General features: G+C 47.3%; 8 protein-coding genes across 8 annotated transcripts; 5 read left to right on the top strand and 3 right to left on the bottom strand.

Moving 5' to 3' along the window:
• Nucleotides 1-1,243: 1,243 nt before the first annotated feature.
• Nucleotides 1,244-1,852, top strand: DFJ58DRAFT_721323 (sterol-binding-like protein; the record flags this gene model as incomplete). Its single annotated transcript, XM_041384797.1, has 5 exons — nucleotides 1,244-1,273; nucleotides 1,335-1,412; nucleotides 1,466-1,633; nucleotides 1,688-1,774; nucleotides 1,826-1,852. 5 exons carry the CDS (start codon nucleotides 1,244-1,246, stop codon nucleotides 1,850-1,852), a joined length of 390 nt encoding a protein of 129 aa, XP_041250552.1.
• Nucleotides 1,853-1,994: 142 nt separating this feature from the next.
• Nucleotides 1,995-5,035, bottom strand: DFJ58DRAFT_712965 (P-loop containing nucleoside triphosphate hydrolase protein; the record flags this gene model as incomplete). The annotated part of the gene is given in 7 exon segments (XM_041383899.1): nucleotides 1,995-2,087; nucleotides 2,138-2,266; nucleotides 2,317-2,516; nucleotides 2,568-2,850; nucleotides 2,870-4,112; nucleotides 4,160-4,658; nucleotides 4,711-5,035. The coding sequence occupies 7 exon segments, from the start codon at nucleotides 5,033-5,035 to the stop codon at nucleotides 1,995-1,997; spliced, it is 2,772 nt and encodes a 923-aa protein (XP_041250551.1).
• Nucleotides 5,036-5,457: 422 nt separating this feature from the next.
• Nucleotides 5,458-6,495, top strand: DFJ58DRAFT_721321 (uncharacterized protein; the record flags this gene model as incomplete). The annotated part of the gene is made up of 3 exons (XM_041384796.1): nucleotides 5,458-5,571; nucleotides 5,628-5,909; nucleotides 5,965-6,495. 3 exons carry the CDS (start codon nucleotides 5,458-5,460, stop codon nucleotides 6,493-6,495), a joined length of 927 nt encoding a protein of 308 aa, XP_041250550.1.
• Nucleotides 6,496-6,916: 421 nt separating this feature from the next.
• On the top strand, nucleotides 6,917-9,289 carry DFJ58DRAFT_256475 (glycoside hydrolase family 5 protein). Its single transcript, XM_041379501.1, has 15 exons — nucleotides 6,917-7,250; nucleotides 7,301-7,392; nucleotides 7,446-7,547; nucleotides 7,600-7,700; nucleotides 7,756-7,807; nucleotides 7,857-7,959; nucleotides 8,017-8,092; nucleotides 8,146-8,176; nucleotides 8,227-8,376; nucleotides 8,428-8,494; nucleotides 8,553-8,561; nucleotides 8,629-8,654; nucleotides 8,707-8,880; nucleotides 8,936-8,987; nucleotides 9,044-9,289. The coding sequence occupies exons 1-15, from the start codon at nucleotides 7,203-7,205 to the stop codon at nucleotides 9,110-9,112; spliced, it is 1,152 nt and encodes a 383-aa protein (XP_041250549.1). The 5' UTR covers nucleotides 6,917-7,202; the 3' UTR covers nucleotides 9,113-9,289.
• A 528-nt stretch (nucleotides 9,290-9,817) lies between these two features.
• Nucleotides 9,818-12,137, top strand: DFJ58DRAFT_740996 (FAD binding domain-containing protein; the record flags this gene model as incomplete). The annotated part of the gene is made up of 11 exons (XM_041387122.1): nucleotides 9,818-9,847; nucleotides 9,903-10,022; nucleotides 10,085-10,243; nucleotides 10,295-10,496; nucleotides 10,550-10,656; nucleotides 10,711-10,745; nucleotides 10,801-10,977; nucleotides 11,030-11,085; nucleotides 11,139-11,148; nucleotides 11,203-11,227; nucleotides 11,278-12,137. 11 exons carry the CDS (start codon nucleotides 9,818-9,820, stop codon nucleotides 12,043-12,045), a joined length of 1,689 nt encoding a protein of 562 aa, XP_041250548.1. The 3' UTR covers nucleotides 12,046-12,137.
• Nucleotides 12,138-17,847: 5,710 nt separating this feature from the next.
• On the bottom strand, nucleotides 17,848-18,195 carry DFJ58DRAFT_649796 (uncharacterized protein; the record flags this gene model as incomplete). Its single annotated transcript, XM_041381544.1, has 1 exon — nucleotides 17,848-18,195. A coding segment is annotated over one exon (348 nt), but the record flags the coding sequence as incomplete, so codon positions are not given.
• Nucleotides 18,196-19,077: 882 nt separating this feature from the next.
• Nucleotides 19,078-19,357, top strand: DFJ58DRAFT_721318 (uncharacterized protein; the record flags this gene model as incomplete). Its single annotated transcript, XM_041384795.1, has 2 exons — nucleotides 19,078-19,223; nucleotides 19,276-19,357. 2 exons carry the CDS (start codon nucleotides 19,078-19,080, stop codon nucleotides 19,355-19,357), a joined length of 228 nt encoding a protein of 75 aa, XP_041250546.1.
• A 1,770-nt stretch (nucleotides 19,358-21,127) lies between these two features.
• On the bottom strand, nucleotides 21,128-22,009 carry DFJ58DRAFT_256378 (surfeit locus protein 5 subunit 22 of mediator complex-domain-containing protein). Its single transcript, XM_041379500.1, has 3 exons — nucleotides 21,687-22,009; nucleotides 21,571-21,639; nucleotides 21,128-21,517 (listed from the first exon to the last, which is right to left on the bottom strand). Exons 1-3 carry the CDS (start codon nucleotides 21,891-21,893, stop codon nucleotides 21,323-21,325), a joined length of 471 nt encoding a protein of 156 aa, XP_041250545.1. The 5' UTR covers nucleotides 21,894-22,009; the 3' UTR covers nucleotides 21,128-21,322.
• Between the last annotated feature and the right edge of the window lie 22 nt (nucleotides 22,010-22,031).

The following is a 22,031-nucleotide window of genomic DNA, read 5'->3' as shown; positions in this document are numbered from 1 at the left end:
TTGGGCTGACCGCCCTTTACTGCCTGTGGATAAAAGCTTCAGCTCAATAACAAAGAACATCATCCAGACCTATCCTCAAGTGCAACAATGAAGTTCATCTCACTCACCACTATGATTATGTCTGCCACAGTACTGGCGGGCATCGTCACAGCACGAGACCCCATGGGCTTCCCATGCATCCCGGCTGGTAAATATCTTCGGCGTACCCTGTTTTGATCTCAGACCGCATACTTACGGCTTCTTGTAGAACAGTATGGGTGCGGATGGCTCAGGGGTTATAACCATGACTTTGCGTATTTGTATTTCGGTTCAGCAGACAGCACTATCGTGTCTGTCCAGAATTGCAACTGTGTAAACTGCTGTACAGTCATCAAAGGAGGTGTAGGTTCCGGCGGGTCCTACAGCTGCACATAAGAGATAACGGTAAGCCCAATTCTTGCTTGCTGTGTCCATGATATCATAGTCAAACGGCATAGCTGTCTCTGTAACTGGTGGTACTGGTTGGCACTGGGGGAATAGGGCTGGGAGTTTGGGCTGTAGACTCGGAAATTAATATGTTGTTGAGGCTCAAGAACATATTCAAGACTGTACGATGCAGCGCTGAATAATGAAGGGATCACTGATGCGGAGTAGGTTCATATGTAACCACTGAGATCATGTGAAAGGTCGGGAACCAAACACCCCGCATCATATCTGGCACAAACAGGGCAGACAAGGGGATCGGACCATTGGGAGCCAACGTAATAATCGCCTAGATATCGGAGGATCGCATCCTGAGGGACCACGGATGGCGGCGGCTAGCCACGCCTGCTCGCGGGCAAAATCATGAAGAGCATGTACAGCGGCAAGGGACTCTTGTTTCACAGCGGTCCGACTTCGTTGTACCTTTTCAAATTCATTCCTCGGTTCTGATTTGCGGAGGCCAACGCGCTAGAGAGATAGTCTATGATAGTAGACCCGAACTCGGAACATAATGTGCGGCGCACGATCTCGCCAACCGTGAACCAAGAGACATCGAGCCATATAGGACCCACGACCGAATAATCATTAAGATATCGGCGTTTGCGGAAGAGTAGATCATCCGATTGCTCAAATTCATTCGTCACGGCATTCAAGTTCGGGTGCAATTGACCCTTAATTGCTACGTACGTCTACGTATACACTTAGCTTGCAAGTTTCATATGATTATTGTTATTCTCTCATAAGACAGCAATATTATCTTTCATACCATCATCCATATTCCATGTCTGACATCAAAGTTGACGGTTTCAAGGTCACTGAATAAGCCCATTCTTGTTGCTGTCTTCGCTTACCAGCTGGGAACATGCCTTCAGGCCTCAGACGTCATCGTCAACCTTCACACTGCATTCGACAGTTTCACCGATGCACAGAGACAAGCGCAAGTAAAGAAAGTGCGTACATCGAATCACATACCTTATTACTCGTGTGACACAATGCTTTATAGACCAAGGGCATCTTCGAGCTCCGAATTACGAACGACGACAAGAAGGAGGCCGTCTGGACAATCGACTTGAAAAAGAAGGGTGCCATTCTGAAGGGACTAGCCTCGCCCAAAGCGGACGTCACACTCATCATGTCGGATGATACGTTCTCGCAGCTTGCTTCAGGCAAGGTTTGTATTATAGCGGTCCATTCAGATGTCAATCACTAATACGTGGCACACTAGATGGATGGTCAGAAAGCTTTCCTCACTGGCAAGCTGAAGGCAAAGGGTAATATCATGTTGGCCACGAAACTCGCCGCCGTCCTTCAGGTGAACAAATTATATTGCTGTAATTAAAGCCATGACTGACTTGTTTCCTAGATGGCCAAGGACAAGGCAAAACTGTAGAGTTGTGTCTACCACTTATGCTTGTACTTTGGGCAATGAATATCATCCTTCCGTATTGCGACGTATAGATGTGGAGTGGTGATTATTACATATATGAACATGTCCATACAAGCTAGGAAAGTGGAAGGTCTGAATATTGAGCTTAAAACATCCCTCCAAAAAGCCCACGTTGTCGACGTGGCGCGGGTTGAGTATCTGTCCGAAGAGTCGACAAGCTATTTAGCTGTTTCATAACCTGACAGCGTCATCAGTCGAATGTGTGGGAAATACTATCGTTTTACTCACTTCCTCGAGTTTATCCTTACGTTCTTGTAAGTCGAGGTGGCGCTTGACAATAGGGTTCTCTCTAGCAAATTCCTCAATCTCCTTGCGGTCGAGGTCGTATATTAGACGTGAATCAATCCCTCGGGGGAGCTGAACATACACCATCAGTACATGGTTCACCATTAATCTGATAAGGTCACCTGATCGAAGAAGTGGTCCAACAATTCGATGTTGATGAACATCGTGGAGGTATACGCAAGCTTGTCGGCAACCACGTTCAGGAAGACTTCAGGACATAGCACATCGCTCTCGGGGCCTGCTTTACACCGCTTTGACTTGAGCGTGGCCAGGCGAAGCTTAAGAATGGACAACCTGTCACTGTACAACATAGCATGTCGAGCTGTGAATGCATCATTAGCGTGCAGTCCATCAATCCGTCGTAGAATCCCACCATCAAGAATTTGCCCTGGGGGATACCGATACGACTCAGGCTCCGACTCCTCTTGTACATCCTCTTCTCCTGCCAACCGTCTGTTTTTCCTCTCTCTTACCTGCTCCTCCAAGCCCCGGACATAACCCAAGAGGCTACTGAGCCTTCGACCCCCACCAACCTTCTTCCTGATCTCCTTCAGCTTGCTCTCGCACATCGCTATCTCCATCTGAAATAGCTCCGCTGCGCGCCCACGTCCCTGCTCCCACTCCCGCTCATCAACGTCTACCTCGTACTTGAACGGCTTAATGCAGTTTTTCAACCTGGTCCGACGTCACGCCAATGCGCTCCCGCAATATCATATGTGAGAACTGCACCAATCTTTCAGCTGCTCGAGGGTGGTGTGTGAAAGGGTCTCCGGACACAATCGAATCAATAAGAGCACGCAGGCCGTCAGCAACAAGAAGAGTGGAGTCGCGGCCAACACCAGATTTCGTGAGTAGAGAAGATGCCGCCTCAAGCTTATGTCGCCAATATGGTTCCACATCCTGAGGCTTCACCTTGGAGTCCGCGGCAAGCGCACCGAGCTCCGGCGTCCGTTTGTCTAGCCAATACAGTTGTTCAAGCACGTCCATCACCTTCTCGTCCAGCATCATCTTTAGCTTCTCACGCACTTGCGGCTTCCGGAACTGCGTAGTGAAGTCTTTGAATCGAGATTTCAGTGTGTCCACCGTTTCGGCGACGTACGACTCGGCGGTGATGCGCCGGTCGTTGTATTGTACTTTGAACTGGTAGGTAGCCTCTTCGAGCTCGAGCTGCACCGCATTGGTGATCCCATGCAGCGAAGACGCCATGGAAGATTCGAGCACTTCCATCAGACGCCGCCGGAGAGTATCAGTGCCGACCATCAGTGAGGATGGAGCGCCAAAGTAATCACGGTGGTTGCCAAAGTAATCATTCTCGCTCCGTTTCGCAACGGCGCCTGCGGACTGCGACGAGGATGTCTTCCCTGCTGATTTGGCAACGACGCCCACATATCCTAGGTGCAAGGGGTAGCGGTTCCCTGCAAGGATCGTCGCACCCTGTTCAGGTGGCACCAAATCCATCTTGGTGATAACGCCAATTGTCCGCAAGCCCAAGGGGTCAACCTTTCGGCTCGCTCGTAAGGCGGGAGAATTTGCCAAATCTACGTCGGCTGCGCAGACTGCGAGGATGATATTGGGCTCCCGAATGTACCGCTCACATAGACCTGCGATTTTTTCCTTGAGTGTTTCTGGCTGGTCCATGGATGAGATCTGTACGTAGCCAGGTAGATCGATGAGGGTGAGGTCAGGAACGTTGGGACTGTAGATGCGGAGGTCAATGGCGTCATTAGAGACGGCTTCGGAAGAGGGGACGGCAAGGTTGAGGTCAGTCAGGGTTTGCTGAATGTGGGCGAAGTTGGTGATCTTCCCCAGCCCAAGAGCTGGGAACTCGCCGTATTCTTCAGGAGTCTTGCCATCAGCCTTGGCGGGTGTATGGACTAGAGTGAGTTCTATAGGACGGCGGGTGACCATGTTATTGCCTCTGCATCACCATCAGCACAATCTTAACTAATGATTATAATTCCTCACTTTGGCAAAAACTCGTGCCCCACAATAGCTTCTAGTACTGAGCTCTTTCCTGAGCTCTGGCTGCCAATAACGACAATGCTTGGGAGTTTCAGCGCATCGCTCTGGTCAATGCTTAGCAACATGCTTCTGATCTCAATAAGCTTCCTCGTGAGATGCATAAGCTGATTCTGTCTTTGATCAACATTTCCGTCGGCCTCATTAGATGCCTTTGAATCTGACGGGGAAGACATAGTTGCAGCAATGAGAGTTGCTATAGCGGCATTCTCTTCTGGCAATCGTCGGTTCGAGGACTCCCCCTGTGAATTCTCTTCTCGCGACTTTTCACCGTTCTCAACAGATGCGAAGAGATCCTTGAGAAACTGAGGCGTTTCGATGTCTGGTAATTGGACCGCAGACACACGAGACGCGACCGACTTGATGCCGTCCGAAGCCGAGTCTATAAAATCTGTGGCTGCGTCTTGGACAGACGACAGCCAAGCAGTCGACTGATTGCGCAGTTCTGTCGCAATAAGATAAACGCACAGGAGTCGTATTTATGTACGAGAACTTACCTTCAAACTTGTAATTGGCGTAACCAAGCCCGCCAGCGCCAAGAGCTGCACCAGCTATCGGTACACGAAATGCTCGGGCAACAAATCGAGGTATAGAAGAGTATGAAATGGCGCGGACGTGGAGGTTACGCAAGGCGGCAGGGGTTTGGGATGCATACCGTTGTCGCAGGCGGACAGAGCCTTGTGAGGATGTCAACAGCGTGCCAAATTGGCGGTGCACGGGCCTATACGATTCAGCAGCATTTCTGCTGGCAGTAAGGCCATATGTTACGACCTTCCTGGGTAACAAGGCGGCAGATATACGAGGGCGGAACGAAGAGTACATAACGTGTCGATGATGCTGCAATCCTGGGCTTAAAGAAAGTAAATGGAATGCAGATGACAGGATCGACAGCCCCCCTTGCCACGTCTGGCCTTGTTACAAGCCACAATTTTGAGGAAAATACCGAGTTAATAGTCGAGACTCGGGTTGGACGTTTGATTTTAAGTATAATAGCTTCAAGAACGGTCTGCGGACTACATATATCACGTGATAAATGCTGAGTCAGCGTGTTGCTCTGGACCTTTAACCTAACTCGATGTTGAGTACTATAAACACATCGCCGGCCCGTTCCCCCAGCCGACCGTATCACCAATTGTGCTCTCGGAGCTCCGCCAGAGGATGATGATGTCGCGAGACCGATCCCATATAACTGCTAGAGCAGCCATTGTTTCCTTTCGCTAACCTGATCGATTGATTTCTGCAACATGCCAGCTGCGGTACCCCCTTCCGGAATTTACGTGCCTGCTGTCTTGTTCTTCAAAGAGAATGAGGACTTTGACGTCCCTGCTATAAAGTCTCATGTTTTACGGCTCGCTCAGGTGCGAACAACCTTATGACTCCCTGATGTCAGTCGATAATATTGCAATCTGCACAGGGAGGCGTTACAGGTATCGTCGTGCAGGGAAGCAATGGAGAGGCTCAACACTTGTCGCACGACGAGCGTAAAGAGGCAATCAGCCTTACTCGCAAGACGTTGGATGAAAATGGCTTCCAGAATGTTGTTATCATTGCAGGCTGCGGTGCTCAATCTGCACGAGAGACGAAGAAGCTCTGCGCAGATGCGAAGGATGCTGGTGCTGCCTTTGTACTCGTGTTGACACCTTCCGTCTGGCCTGGAGACATGACGAAAGAGAACATCATTCGTTACCACCGTGAAGTAAGCCTTCCATAAAATTGACTGGACTGAGTCGCCAACTTCCCTGAATTTGTAGGTTGCAGATTATTCACCTTTGCCATACATGGTGTACAACTTCCCAACCGTCACTGCCGGCATTGACCTGGACTCCGATATCATCCTCACACTCTCAGAGCACCCTAACATTGTGGGCACTAAGTTATCTTGCGGAAACGTTGGAAAGCTCCACCGAATCACTTCTGTCAAGCCGCCTTCCGAATTCTGCACTCTCGCTGGTGTATCAGAGGTGCTCTTGCAAGGACTCCTCTCCGGAAGTGCTGGCGCAATTGCTGCGCTCCCGAACCTCGTGCCTAAGCTACACATGAAGATGTACGCACTTTATCAGGCAGGAAAGATCGACGAGGCCATGAAAATCCAGGCTCAGCTAGGTCAGGGAGATTGGGCAACGCGCAAGGCTGGAGGAGTTGGTGCTATGAAGACATTGATATCGAAGCATTTCGGATATGGAGAAATTCACGTTCGACGGCCGCTCATGGCTGTTCCACAACTTAGCGGTACGTATGTCGATAAACTGGAGGAGCTGATTGCCAGTGAGAAGATGCTGTAGGATATAACATGCTTTGTATTATGATTATCGCATGCATAGTGGCACAGTCCAAATTTGCCTATCCATCATGAAAACACACGGCGCGTCGTCCATGTGAATTTAATGTCATTAATCCCTCAAGAGCCGATATCAGGTGCTCCTCGGCACTTGCATTTGTCTTGCCTCATCGCTAACTGTTCTCAAGCCTTCCTTCTCCATGTTCACCATCAATCACCAGGTGCATAGCGTCCGCATTGTGGGATGGCACGAATCATGGGGGTAGACCTCGTGCGTTCCTTTTCAGTTCCGACGACTCTCATAGTGATGCCGGCGGTCCGGTTTACACAATTGCGTGTCATTTTGTCGATCAGCCCTTCTCAGCACCTGCCACGAAAGGACGATTCCCGACCCCATAGCAAACAAAATGTAATGCGTTCTTTTACTCGTGAACTAGAGTCTACCTAGGGAGATCAATGGAAGGAAGACGGTCGATCCTTCTGCAGTGCCAGGCTCATGGGTCATGACTCTTTCACGAGGGGTGCATGAATCGGTGGCTCAAGAACTTTAAAACAATCCTTTGAACGGCGAAACCTCGCGCTACCCATCGTCTGGTTAATTTTAATCGCAAGCAATTTTCGATGCAAAAGTTTTTCCGCTTCCCCCCTGTAGGCCTCTAAAAGTCGAGTCGAGGAATATGTTGTTGTCCCCACCACAGCTGAGATTGCAACATGAAACTCCAGGCAAGCCTTCTTACTTTGGCTTTGGCCACTGTCTCGGTGAGTGGGTTGATCACATCGTCTTGGCATTTGACTGACAGCATCTTGAGTTATCTAAACCTACGGCGAGGCAATCGACCTCATTCGTGAAGGCTGATGGCCAAAGCTTCACCCTCGATGGTCAACCGTACACTGTCTTTGGGTGCGCAGAAAAGCCATCATGTATACTCAGGTTCTCAAAAAGTCGTGTTGCAGCTCCAACTCCTACTGGGTTGGCTTGACTGGTCTCACCACCGATGAAATGGATGTCACATTTCAGGACATTGTCGAAACCGGTGGGACTACTGTCCGAACATGGTTTGTAGCTGAGTTTATGTGAAAAGACAGTCTCCTGACAAGGCCTTGTCAGGGGCTTTAACGAAGTCACCTCCGCCAGTGGCGACTACTACCAGCTCTGGAACGGAAGCACCCCTACTATAAATTACGGTTCGACTGGTCTTGAGAACTTTGGTAAGCAGAGCTGACCCAGTTTTCCTACGGGCTGATGTTCAACAGTTCACTCGAGATAATGTTGTGGCTGCTGCTAAGGCAAACAACATTCGCCTCATTGTTACGCTGTACGTCAGGCACTTTCGTACAACATCATGCAACTGAACATACATTAAGTACGAATAACTGGTCAAACTACGGCGGAATGGACGTTTACGTTGACCAAATCCTTGGTGAAGGCCAGCCTCATGACTACTTCTACTCTAACCCCGAGGTCATTGTACGTGCACATTAGTATTTGGCCATCAGACTTCTCACTGACGCCGGGGCCATTAAGGCCGCCTTCCAAAACTACGTGAAGGTGTGGATTGAAAGGTACATCGAAGAGCCCACCATCTTCGGTTGGGAGCTGGGTAAGTGACGCGTCTTCCCTTGCACGATCTCTACCATCCACTATAATTTACAGCAAATGAGCCACGTTGCACTGGATCCACCAAGTATTTCGAATGTTTTTCGAATAGAAAGTATTTATTCTGACGTACCATAGCGCTACCTCAGGTACTTGCACTACCACTACGATCACGGATTGGGTCAAGACTATGTCCAGCTACATCAAGTCTCTCGACAGCAACCACCTAGTTGGTCTCGGAGACGAGGGCTGGTTCAACTTGTCCAACTCCACCGACTATGCTTACGAGTAGGTTGATTATAAACCTTCGGCTCAAAGCATCTATTGACTTAATTCTAGTGGTTCTCAGGGTGTCGACTTCGATGCCAACTTGGCTATTGACACTATCGACTTTGGAACTTTCCACGTATGTCTTTTTCTTGTTCTTATTAGATTAGTCATGACTGAAGTCAAAACGAAACCAGCTATACCCCGTATGTTGAGCAGAGTAATAGTTGCTATTATCACACTATAACTCACAAATCTTCTATGCTGACTTAGTACACTTGGAGTGAGGAAACCCCGAGGTGAGCACACAATTCGCGCAGATCGCTTTTCCATAGACTGATTATCTGCCAGCGCGATGGTCTGGGGTCAGGAATGGATCGAGAACCACCGCGATGCTCAGGCCACCTACAACAAACCTGTACTGATGGAAGAGTTTGGTGTATACGCTGACCAGAACCAGACCACGACCTACGAGAATTGGTACTCCACCGTGATCGATGGCGGGTTGAGTGGTGTACTCATCTGGTGAGTCTTGGATCTTCGCGAATTTGAAAACAGCAGGTTAGAAATTCCTTACTAGGCAAGCTGGTTCGAACTTGACGAGTGGACTCACACCAAACGACGGTTTCACGGTAGTATCTGATTGCGATATCTTGCAAGAATTGACGACTGAAATTTCTGGACGTAGATTTACCCCGATACTCCCGTGTACTACTTGGAAGAGCAGTTTTCGGCTCAACTCAAAGCAAAGAATTAGGGACTTCGAAAGGGCCTCAGTTTGTCCAGACATAGACAGTTTATGCAATGCCATGATGTCACATAAACGAACTCTGGTCCCAAGGACTGCTTGGAAAAAAGCAAGCTCCGCAGTAAAATAAGGGACTTTCCCTCGGAAATACTTGAGCAGGAATGACTCAGGACTGGCGAACACAAGACTGGGGAAATTTTTGAAGGGCCAAGGCTGAGTGAATGTTCTTGGCTTGCGACTTTTGCAGTCATATTTCATCCGTATGGAACTCGCGCATGAATCTGATGCATCAGATGCATCAAGGGGATATCCGAGTCTGTCTTTCTGACTGATCATAATTGCCAGGTACGTGTAAGCGGGGATGCTTAGAACCTAACCCAACACCGCGTTTACATTTCGCTTGTCAGCTGTGTAGACAAACGTCTGATGGCAATATACGTTTTGTGATGGGACGCAGTGTAAGTTAGGGATTTAGTCAAAAGCCTCAAAGGGAGATATTGGAATTGCATAAGCGGAGAATCAAAGGCGCCGGTAACGAGGACATCTTGAGGACATCAACGAGAACCGTGACATCGGCATTGTACGCAGCATACGCAGCCCTACGCAGCCTTGCCCGGTCTGATCGGCATCGCCCCTATGTTATAACGACCTGCTTCCCTCGAGATGTTGATCCAAATAATCAAACTAATCCTCCTGTCAGTGTAAGCACTACATATGAATTCTGTCCATCCTCCCGTGTTAGTAGTAAGTGACGACCTGCATATGACACATATTTGCGCATAGCTGAATTCCTTGTTAGGTAGGCGCTGGGCCAGTGGGTCTGGTAGCAGCGTTGACGCTCCTCCAGAACGGTATCTCAGTTCGTATCATCGATAAGGACCCCCACCATCGCATCGGACAGCGTGGTGCTGGAATATGGGTTTGTCACACATCCACTTGTCATATCGCCCCGTGGTCTCACTGAATGCATTCTCTATGTAGCCGCGCTCCCTCGAACTCTACAACTTCTTGGACGTTCCAGAAGTCAATGGTTTGGGAAAACCAGCCCCTCCCGTCCGTTCATACAAGCCCGGGACCTTGGAACCTCTAAAGGACTCATCGATGGTCCCGCCTATGGAACCTACTCCAGCAATACCATTCGTGCGCAACACCGTCGCCTGATCAAACCTTCATCCTGATTCGGTTTTTTAGCATACCCCCAAAATGATGGGTCAACAGCTCCTAGATGTGATTCTGCGACGCCACCTAGAGAAGTTCTCTTGTTCTGTCGAGATGGGCACCGAACTGCGCTCGTTCGAGCAGTCCGATGAGGGCGTCACCGCTGTTTTGGCAAACAACGGCATATCAGAGACTTTTGATACCAAGTGGATCATCGGCGCTGATGGTGCTAAAGGTGGGACGCAGTTAAATGCATCGGGATGAACGAGACTGAAGGCGGCATTGTAGGCGTCGTGCGCAAGCAACTTGAGCTCGCATTTTTGGGCGAGACTAGAGACGATACCCGGATTGTGACTGGAGATATCCGTTTGACGGGCGTTAACCTCGATAGAGTGGTACGTCCGTTTTCTACATATTCGATGAATAGCTGTCCTAATCCAGTCTCGAAGCATTGGCACCGATTTGGACACTTGAGTACACGAGGGTGTGTTCAGTTTCTGCTCTCGAGGCTTGAAGATGTGTATATTGATGATATGCAGCGTCACATTGCGTCCAACAGACGAAGTTGGCAAAGACGGCTGGCAATTCTTCCTCTACGGCCACGAACTAGACATACCGAAGATTGCTCAGAGCGAAGAGCTTGTTTTCGAGACCATCGCGTCGTTAATACCAACGGAGATTACATTCAACAAGGTGGTTTGGATGAGCGAGTTCCGGTGCGTTTTGTGTTTCTGCATGTGTTTCTACATATTCATCTGTTTGTTCCAGGGCCAATATCCGGATGGTGAATAAGTTTAGCGAGGGTCGAGTGTTCGTTGCGGGTGGTAAGTGGTTCTGTTTGAGATGTTTGTGGCCGTGCTCATGCATGTTGTTGTAGATGCTGCACAGTATGTCTATCTTTGAATGCCTTCTTCGCAAACTGCTGCTAACACATATCCAAGCGTCCACAGCCCAACTGGTGGTCAGGTATGGTTGATCCGATTGTTGCTGATACCTGCTCATTTGGCTATGAACAGGGACTCAATTCAGGTGTACAAGATGCAGTGAGTCAGGTAGATGTAGCATGTGTGTTACAACTAATCGCGCACCAGTTCAATCTAGGATGGAAACTTGCGCTCGTTCAGAAAGGCTTGGCTGACAAATCTCTTCTCGAGACATACAGCGCCGAGCGTCTGCCTGTGATCTCCGAGATGCTCGGGGTGACCACCTCAATTCTCAATAAGGCAATGTCGTCTGGAGACCCGTCGGACGGACGAAGTCCCATCCTCTACATGCTCGGCATCAACTGTCGATTCAGCACCATCGTGCTCGATGAATTTGTAACTTCAGTCGAGGGGAGGCCTATCAACGCATACGGAGTGCTTGACGAGGGGCATCTGGAGGCTGGGGACAGGGCGCCTGATGCGCCCAACATGTTGCAGGTGGGGCGCGCAGAGCCTGACGAGACAACGCTTTTTGGTTTGTACAGACCCTGGTACCACACAGTGCTCGTATTTGCGCCGAGTCTCACTGATGCCACCCCGATCTTGGGTGCCCTGGAGGCATACGATAAAAGTGTCGTACGATCGGCAGTCGTTCTGCCATCATCAGCATCAGTGACGCCTGTCGCATCTCCTGCTGACCTCGTACTTGTTGATCGGGAGGGCTATGCTCATTCGGCTTACCTCATGGAAGCTGACCAGACGAAGGTGTTTGTGATTCGGCCGGACGGAGTGGTTGGGGCGATCGTTCATGGTGCAGAAGGCGTAAAGAAGTATTTCTCAAAAATATTTTTGAACGCGTAGTGACCCGAATTTTCGTTCTTCACTTACGACTTCTACAAGCACAACTACATTCCTGTATACCCCATGCAACGTAGCGTATCGCATTTGTAACTGAAATCGACAGAGAACACCAATCGATACATACTAAAAATTTGCGTGGGTCCCGTCGTTCTTTATACTGCACTATGACAGATTGGGTGCGAGGGGATACATTCTGGAAGATGTGGAGACCTGTGATAATAGAGCGAACAAATCAACTTGAAATGACGGAACAAAATCAATGAGCAAGTGAAGGAGGAGCGTGACAAAATCATCTTAAACTCAACTGTACTCTGCCGGACTTGCCGATGGGCCCCAGAGTCCGCCCCAGATTTAGGCCCCAGAGTGTCCAAGTCCCTGACATTCTGGGCCGAAACTGTGACTGAGGGTGAAAAACCTGCCTGCCGCAGCAAAAGCATGATCCCGCTTATGTGATTTAAACTCAGACTCCAGTCACTTTTTGGCCCGAGGAGTCTGGATAGGGGTTTTGTTCATTGCATTTTCCACCATGATGTTCCCCACTAGCCCAAGTATCCTGGACAAGGATGCATTTAAATGCAGTGTCCTCCAGACCATCAACAATGGCTTTAACACTGACAATCTGTTGATTCATTATGCCAGTACTGCCCTTCACACCATGGAATCAGTCACAATGCCACTGGTTGCCCAGCACACAATTAATGTGTGCCAGTTGTTGCAGGCAATGTTGGAAGGTGCACAATTTACTGGAAGTCAATGGTACACTGCTACTTCAATCATTGTTGCCCATCAACAAGGCAAGGCTGTAAGTAGTCAAGACTGTTGTCCCTTAACAGTTACACCAAAAGGCAGTGATAATCAAAGCTCAAGCTTGATTATTGCAGACAGTATTTATGTTGATTATGGGAACTCAGGTAAGCAATGAGCTTACAAAGGCATCTTTAGAAAAGCTTGCACATGATTGGCTTTATTTTTTCTTGTGACCCAGTATGTAATAGTGCTGCCGCAGTCCAGTCCAGAACCACAGTTCGAACTGGACTTTTGGTCCAGTTCTCTGTGGTCCGGTCCATGGTTCTCAGTTCTAGGTCCTGCCGAATGGTTCGGTTCTGGTTTGGCCTTCCCGAACCATTGTGAACCCTTATCGACTTCAACTTCAACTTCAATATCATCTGCCTCGACATCAAACTGTGATCTTTGGGATTTGCATCCACTCTCTAGTATCACGAATCATTGCCATTAATTCAATACTTCTCTCTAGCTTTTTAAATGCACCCCATCCGTTATTCCCCTCACACTTTATTCATTTTCACAAACATGATTTCCCCCTGGCTCTGATCTCTTTGCCACACACATTCATTTGTTACAGAGGCATATCCTCATCCCATAAGTCTGGGTGTAGCTATTTTGACACGGTCCTGCCGTGCCTGCGGTGGTCATGATGGGCATGTGATGCGGCACTGATGAGTCTTGACACAGCTACTGATGCACTAGTGCAACTCATTTCTATGTCCTATATTGGACTTTCACATCAAGCTGTATGGTGTGGTGAAAGAAATAGTAGTCAGCTAGCTATACCAACAAACCTACTAAATCCTAATGGGTGCGAGTGCAGTACATTGACCCAAGGGGACTGCTATTGAAGCACTTCCTTCTAATAGTGTGAGGGAAGAGAAAGGAAGGAGTTAAGATCTAAGACCTGAGATGTTCCGACTGACCGAAGGTCCAAGTCCGAGAATGTCCAATGTGACGTGGGATACTGATGGTACACCTGATGCGAGATACTGATGAGGAACACTGATGCAAGAAACCAATGATGAACACTGACACGAGTAGAGGAGTCTGATGCTGAAGGGAGCAGCAGGTAAGGCTAGGCCGAGGTAAAGAGAGCCTAGGTATAACTAGGTATAGCGAGGTAAAACTAGGTATGGGTTGCTGAGTCTAGACCTGTGGTAGCAGTCCGAGTCTATACAAGGCCTAGGTATAGAAACCTTAGAGAGTGCGCACTTAGAGCGGTTAAGGCACGTCTGAGATGAAAAGCAAAAAGGGATCAATTGCACAATAAAGACTAACTAAGGTGACTCCTACAATGGTAGCAGGTATGTCCGGAGAAGGGAAGTAAGAGACAGTACGAAACTTGAGTCCTATTTATCTAACTACGTGAATGTCCAGAATCACACAGGTGAGAGTAGTAGTGAAACACAGGGTATTCAGGTCAATATGTAATAAGGCTTGCGAGTGCTGCAGCCATGGGAATACATGTAATAACGCCTGCAGTTCATTCAGTAATGGTAAAATAAGCTTAAAACACACCAATGGAGATAGGCGGACATGGGCAGGACATGGGAGAATTCGATACCGATGAGATGGAACGGTTGGCCAGGTGCACAATGACCAAAACAGCAAGTTAGGGACAGTACAGGCAACCCTGGCTCCCTGCGAACGGCTGAGGCAATGGGTCTGTATTGACCGAGTCGGACATAGTCCGCTGTGACATGGAAGGGTCGAGTGAGTCGAGGCTTTGCAAGGGAGTGATGTATGGATGTGATGTGGACTTCTAGGATGCTTGACCTCTATAGCAAAAAGGGGTTCTGCGAGGCTAGCCCAAGTTTGAACACCACAATGGGTTCGTGATCATTCTTTCGTTGATTTTATTCACCATAGGCACATATACTACTAGCCAGTCCTCAACTAATGACTATTTTCTTGGAACTGATGCACCAGTGTTCTACACTAAGGACACATACTACTAGTCGCATCAGCCAATGACTATTTTCTTTTCCTCCCTCTCTGGACCCTCTTTGAACCATGTCGACATTTAACTGGTGCACATTCTTCAGCTGGCAGTGAAGGGTGACATTTCACGGGCACAATCTCTTCTTCAGCCGGCAGCGAAGGAGCTACAATGTTGGACAACTTGTCTGCAGACATGGCATCAGAGTTGTGGCTGAATAAGGGGCCGCCCTGTCAATCACATTGGTGAGAGACCTATTGAAGAGAGCAATTGTTATTTTCTTTACCTCAAGTTCACTCTCACCGTAATCTCTGCCCAGAACCCACTCAGTAGGAATGTTGAAATACACATCCCACCACCTGTGATGGCAAGTCCTCAGAATCCTCGAACATCCTTGCTTTGAGTGTGGTCAGACACTCGAGGTCTATGTCAGCCACAAAACTGCACCCAATGCCAAACCTTGACCTGAACAACACTGAGCGTTCACCCCTAGGACGCATGGAGAGGTACCTGCATGACATGAGTGCATGACATCAAAGGGAAAAGAGGGATAACAGAAGGGGAGAAAAGCATGGGTGTCCTAGTCTGTTCATGTGGCAAACCATTACATCCCTGATTAGTCCAACTTTTTGTTCACTTTATTCTATGTATACACTACTGAAAATTTTTCATGTCTGCTTGTTCCCAGACTAAGTTATTCCCCTCCCTACAACACTCAGTTTGGCCGTCCTGCTCCAAAGCTTAGTAGTGGTGTATCACCATCCATTTCTTCACCTCCATTTCCAGTGTGCAACATATTGTACCACCATTTTTGATGCCCGCCATTTCTGCTTTGTCTACACCAAACACTGTCAACACAAATGTTGTTGAGTTGGAGCATACTGTATTGTCTGGTTAGTTGATATGTTGACATGTCCTGTGCATAGTTAACTGTTTGTAGTTGTCTGGATGAGAAAGAGCTCGAGTTTCTTGGGATACATTGGTCAGACTACGTGAGTTCTGCCGTGGACCAGGGATCTGTCTGAGGATGGGAGAGCAGTGTATGACAACAACTAGCTCTTATATCCTGCATGTACTTTTGGGCACAATTCTAATCAATTTGGCAAGACTCTTATCCTAGCAGATAGGTGACTACAGCAGGTGATAAGAATGTGGTCCACCTCACGATGCTCTGCTGGACACTCTGGCTTGGGATTCACTTATCCAAGGTCAGTCGCTATACTGAAAATTTTTAGGTTCGGTTCGGGTTCGGACTGGAAAAAAACTGAACCGGACCACAGCAAACAGTTCTCTGTGGTCCGGTTCTGGGTTCAGTGATTTTGTAGAACTGAACTGATAGTCCAGTTCTTGGTTCTCTTCCAGGGCCCTCTGAACCAGACCAAACTGGACCACGGCAGCACTAGTATGTAATTCACTCTTTTCTGACTGCTGTTTCTCATGTTAGTAAAGTCAAAAAGGCTTTTCAATCCCCTAACTGTACACTCTCTGAAACCTCTACACCATCTGAGTCTTTCTTCACCTCCAACTCAGATTTGGCTTCAGATTTTGGGCCTAAGGATCATAGTACAAAGTTTAGTAAAATGGTCTGTAGCATCTGACTTTCACCTCATACTATCATGATGTGGCATACTGACCTTGACTATTTACTAGCTCTCTGAACAATGTGACAATCATATTGGCGCTAGGCATGTATACCTGCATAAGCCTTCAATAGGTGGACCAAAGTTATCCCTCATATTATTCACTACTCCCCTATCAGCAGTCTTCACTTGTCTCAGCCAATACCCTTGTCCGACGCTATTCCGCACTTTCCCGCACTATGCGCGCACATTCCCGCAGCGCTATCCATGCTCCCACGACTTATCCGACGCTATTCCCGCGCTTATAGCGCTATCAGAACTACCAGCAATATGTCTATAGGAGCATTAGTGCATGTCCGCTCTATCTAGCGCTTGTTCCTGCGCTTAGCACTTATCCAGCGCGCCGTTCTCGCGCCCTAGGATCCACCCGAAACATCGGAATCCATCCATTGTCCATCCTACCTCATTGGTATGTAATTTGCCTTGCCTCAAGTTTGTAACAAGTGCTACAGTCTTATTACATGTATATCCTATCCCTTCCGAGTCTGAGATGGTATAGCTTACTAGTATAAGAAGCCTATGGTGACTACTTCAACATTACTTCCCTTCAACAGTATTTCCTTCTCCTTAGGTTTTACTTAGAAGTAGTCACCTTTAGTTGCGCTCTATAGCCCCTATTGGTTTACCTTGACTTTCCTTACCCTTGCAATCAATACCCTTGACCTCACTCGCTATCCAGCACCTTCCTTTGACTCAGTATCCGCTTTTCTTGACTTCCACTTTTCCCATGCACTAGCGCTCCACTACCAACACATTAGTGACCCGATAGCGACCATCTACCGACCCGCACTTCCGCTTTTCTTGCGCCATAGCGCTCTATAGTTGTGACATACTTTCCCACGCACTAGCGCTCTATCTTGCGACGTGCTATTCCCATGCTTTAGCGCTCTTTCGGGTCTTTCTATCTTAAGTTATCCTTAGTAGCTTTTCCCTCGGGTCGAATGTTCTTGCATCTTTGTTGCAAGTATAGCAGCATAGGCAGAGCATTAGACATATACTGGCTGAGTACCTTCACAAGTGCCTAGTCAGGTTGTGTTTTTCACAACAAGATGGTCACAGGTGTGCAGTGACCAGATGGTTGGATTTCTATTTCCACACAAAGGACAATCGACAGCCCAATTATAGAACAGTCCTTGATGCAGCTCATATTCTTCCAAGGTTAATTTTGAAAGACAGCAGCAAGGTCTGTCCTTCAAATGTCTAATTAAAGTTATACCTGATTTTTGTCCAGCACAGTCTACCAGTCACACTTCATCAGGAAAAACCTCCCTTGGGAATTCCACTGAAATCCTCAAACTCGCATGTAAAACAGCTGATTTCCAGAAACTCTGCTAATTTGACTGAAATCGATGTATTTTGAAAGTAATAAAATCTACCAGTCAGATTCAACAGAAATCATTGTATTTCCAATGAACTTGGAGTAAATTCCGCCAGTCAGATTATAGTGAGATAAGCATGCCTGTCACTGAACGAGTTTACAAAGAAGCTAGAACAAAGCTCCAGAACGGTACTGCTCGTCCATTCACGAGGTACAACTGGGCCAAATTTTGGAATAAGGTGTACACTCCTGCGAATATCAGAGATATCGATGATGCTCGTGAGACACTCTCCATTACGAATGACACGGGAAATTTTGTATAAACCATGGTTTGCTTCGGGTTGCCCGAATGGCGTGAACCACTCCACATAAGCAAAGTGGGTAGATGCCTTGGCAGGTGTGCAAAATAAGGCAGCCACAGCATGACTTGTCAGTGTGAAGATGACATGGACTTGTGCAACACGATACCCTCAAATTCATGATCAAATATTAGTTTAGTGAGGGAGTAGTATGAAAACACAACTAGAACAAGAATGAGAATGGTGACCGTTGACCGTCGAGAACTGGCAAATGAGAATGAGTGAGCGAGATCACTAGTCACAAGTGCAATTATATGAATCGGAAAATGAGTGAAAACAAGCAGGAACACTCACAGGCTAAGCGTGGACAGGGACAAACTAGCGCAGAAACGCAGACATGAAAAAACAAACTAGAATGATTAAAAATGAGTGAAACGAGTGGCAAAAGCCCATATAAGAAGAAATACTCACAAGTGGACAAGCAGAAATGAGTGTAGAGCATTAGCATGATCAAAATGGTTGAAAATGTAAATGGTAGCTACAGCGCAGCACTGAGGAGTGAAACACTTAGACAGATTCTGATCAATCCGGGAAATGCCGAGTTTATTCTCACAGTTGAATTTTAAAAGTTTGGTTTGAAAATGACACACAGGTCCATTCCCCTTCTCTCTACTACTTTGAGTTGCGCACACTCTTCTCTTTACTGAATGTTTTCACTTGTTGTCAGGATGTGTGTAATCTCTTTTTTGACCTGCTTACTTAATGCCGATGGTGTCATTTCCATGTCCCACTCTGTGCGTGTCCTTGTCTTTGACCTGTTTACCCAACGCTGATGGTGCCATGGCCATGTTCCGCTTTCAGAATGTGTGTGACCTTTTTTCTCGTGTCCCGCTAATTTTGTCCTTTTGCCCGCTTATCTGATGCTGATGGTGCTTCAGCCGTATCCCGCAATTGGAGTTGTGGTTGCAACTATTGTAGATTTTTAGGTGTTTTTACTGTAGACTGACAATGCTAAGTATATTATTTTCACAGACTTAGTCTATACTGATGGACTGGATGAGTGGCAATCCACCATCAAGCTCACAAGTCAAATCCTTCAACGATACCCTCCACATTGCAACCCTCACTCGGATTTCCGAACGCGGGAAAAAAAAGTATCACGTGCTTATGGCATGGCTTTTCAAGGCTGTCAGGTGCGTTTCAGGTTCCTTGGATTGCGCCTGTCATTCACACACTCTCTGTTAGTGTGTCGCAGAGCATGTTACTGCTGGCTGGTTTGGGGAGCAACTTCGACTACCTTGATGTTAATGCAATGTCCGAGGATTAAAGGTTGTTGTGTCTCTATTGCTGATCCAACTTGATCATAGTTGCATCTAATTCAAGCACTAGCATCTTCATGTGCTGTTGATACCCATGTTCATGTATAATACATTGTGATAAGCCATTTTAATGCAATATAATGTTGATTTTCGTGTAATTTGACATCGACCGATCATTGAGTGAATTGGACAATATTCAGAATAATCCATCAAGCGACTGAGTGAATTCGATGGAATTCAGAGAAACTACTCAGAATTCAAAGGAATTCAAAGGAATTCATAAAACGAGCTACCGGACTTAAATAATTCTGCAAAACCTGAATTCACTTGAATTCACTTGAAATCTTCCGAAAACAGAGAATTACAAGGAATTACCTCAATTTCAGGGGGGAGGTTTTCCCTGATGTTGATATTATCAAGAATTATGCTCAGCTCTCTTCAGAGCTCATCAACAAGCTGCCTGATGAAATTGATGCTCCTACAAATGGAATGATGCTTGATCGTTCATTACATGTCTTGTTTAATTGTTCTAGATGGTGCCTTCATGCCATTGTAAGTTTTATTGGGTCTTTGAAGCACAATTTTTGGATACTGATGCCCTTGAGTCCAGGGTGAGCACAAATATGCTGTACATTGCTTTAGCAATTCCTATCATGGAATTGTGGAGGGTATGGAGGTCTTCTTCCAGGACCCATTTCAAGATGGCACAAGCCTTCCAGAACCAAAATTCATTGCATTGCATGCTGCAGTTGCTCATGTCCTGCATTCCAGTGGTGCAGCAAAAGTTCTGGACAGCATTTGTGATATGTACTTTGATGATGAAGATTCCTCAGCACTGTCCAGTGAACACTCTTGTCTTGAAGAGACTACTTTAAAGCTTGCCTTGATGCAGCTCACATCAGACAGCTACCAGTTACCAACAAGTTCTTGTGTATTGGCATCTCCTCAGGAAGGATAGTGCAGACAGAATTTTCAATTCATTGGTGATTCATTTAGCCACAAAGTACAATACAACTTTCTACTATAGTTATCTTCTCTATATACTCAGTGCATACAAAGTAGGATCATTTGGATTTAGTGATACCATGTTGAAGTATGAAAGTGTGTGAGTAGAGGTAGAGATCCACATGGGTAAACCCTGGGGTATCAGAGACCTCACCTGCACCCACACCCTGAGATATACCCACACCCCAACAAGGGGTATGGGTTTTGTGGTTGGTACATGTATAAGGCACCATAACCTAGACCCATCAAGGGTACTGTTGTTTTGTTTATCGGTTTCCTAAAGCGGCGAGTACAGCTTACCTAATCACGCCAGACAGAGTTGTTAAACTTCAGTCCGCTGCTCTACTAGCACGAGACTGAGGGTGAGACATTCATTTATACCTCGTGGGTCCAGGGACCGGGTGAATTTATTCCATGATCAGACGTTCCTGAAAATCTGCAATGACAGGTGAACCATTGAATGCATGGGCTCCCGTAGCTTTGGCTGTGGTGAGAGTGGAGAGGTAAATTTGGCGACTACGTTACACCGCTACATGTGTCGTGGACCAGCATGTATTTGGGAAAGAATTGGCCAATGAGTGAGATAAAATTTGAGCAAAGGGCGTGACATTCATATCGGAGTAAGTACATGGATGCATTCGGACAAGTTATATGGTGATGTGCTGCCAGGCTGGAGATTCGAGAAACTGCCCGACACGAGCAACAACAGCATTCATGCGGCAGTCTAGGAAGGATAGATTCCAGCCAGATTCGAGCGCCGAGAAGTGCTAACTGCACTATGATAGTTGGATGCGAGGGGGTACATTCTGGAAGATATGGAAACCAGAGTCGGGTCCATGTACACCGTGACAGTGCAGAGGAGCCGGGAGGGTATAAATAACCCTGCGCGGCAAGATGTGAGCTTTCTATCGGGAATTCCACGAGAAGAGGTTGGGGTAAATTCGACGATATTGTAAGGGAATGACGTCTCATTGCGACAATTCGCTTTTTGAATTCATCAACCCATCGAGAAGCTCGGCGACTTTCTGGCGAGCTTCATTCTTTTCCTGTTGTACGTGCTTGAGTTCTGCATCCCGACGGTGGGCGATTTGAGCCTCGTCGGACAAGAGAAGCAGCAACTTCAAGGAATGTGTTATAGACAACAGCGAATTAGCTGCACGGACCTGAATGATTTCGATAATGAGCAACCCGTAGTGGACAGGGTTTGTTTTCATACCATAGACTCGGCGCGAGATTCGGCCTGAAATGACTCTTGTGCGATTCGAAACTTGTCCTTGTCTCCGATCTGACGGAGGTTGAGGTCCAACTCGAGAAGGTACGTATAACGCTTACCGATGCCAGACTAACAATATCGACCATACCATCAACCAATACTTCTACCTCGGCGTCTAGTTTCTTGTTCCACTCTTCCTCGATGGCATCAAGGTATTCATCCGAGTTCTGATCAACGAGAGCTTGATTGAAAGTGGGGCGCTGAAGTAACTTGGCTGTAGGCAATGCTGAGGGACGAGAGACATCAGTCTGGGGAGGCTCAGCCATCAGTTGATATCGTCCGCACGACTAGCTTGGATGGTGCACGGGTGGAGGACCACAGTTCGTGAAATAGCCCCGAAAAGGCAGGAACAAAAGCAAGGTATCATGTGAACAACGTTGTGCGCTGTTGTGTTCTGATGATCA

Source organism: Suillus subalutaceus (assembly GCF_016647625.1).
Source record: "Suillus subalutaceus strain FC151 chromosome Unknown DFJ58scaffold_3, whole genome shotgun sequence".
NCBI lineage: Eukaryota > Fungi > Basidiomycota > Agaricomycetes > Boletales > Suillaceae > Suillus > Suillus subalutaceus.
This window is presented reverse-complemented; position numbering and strand designations above follow the sequence as displayed.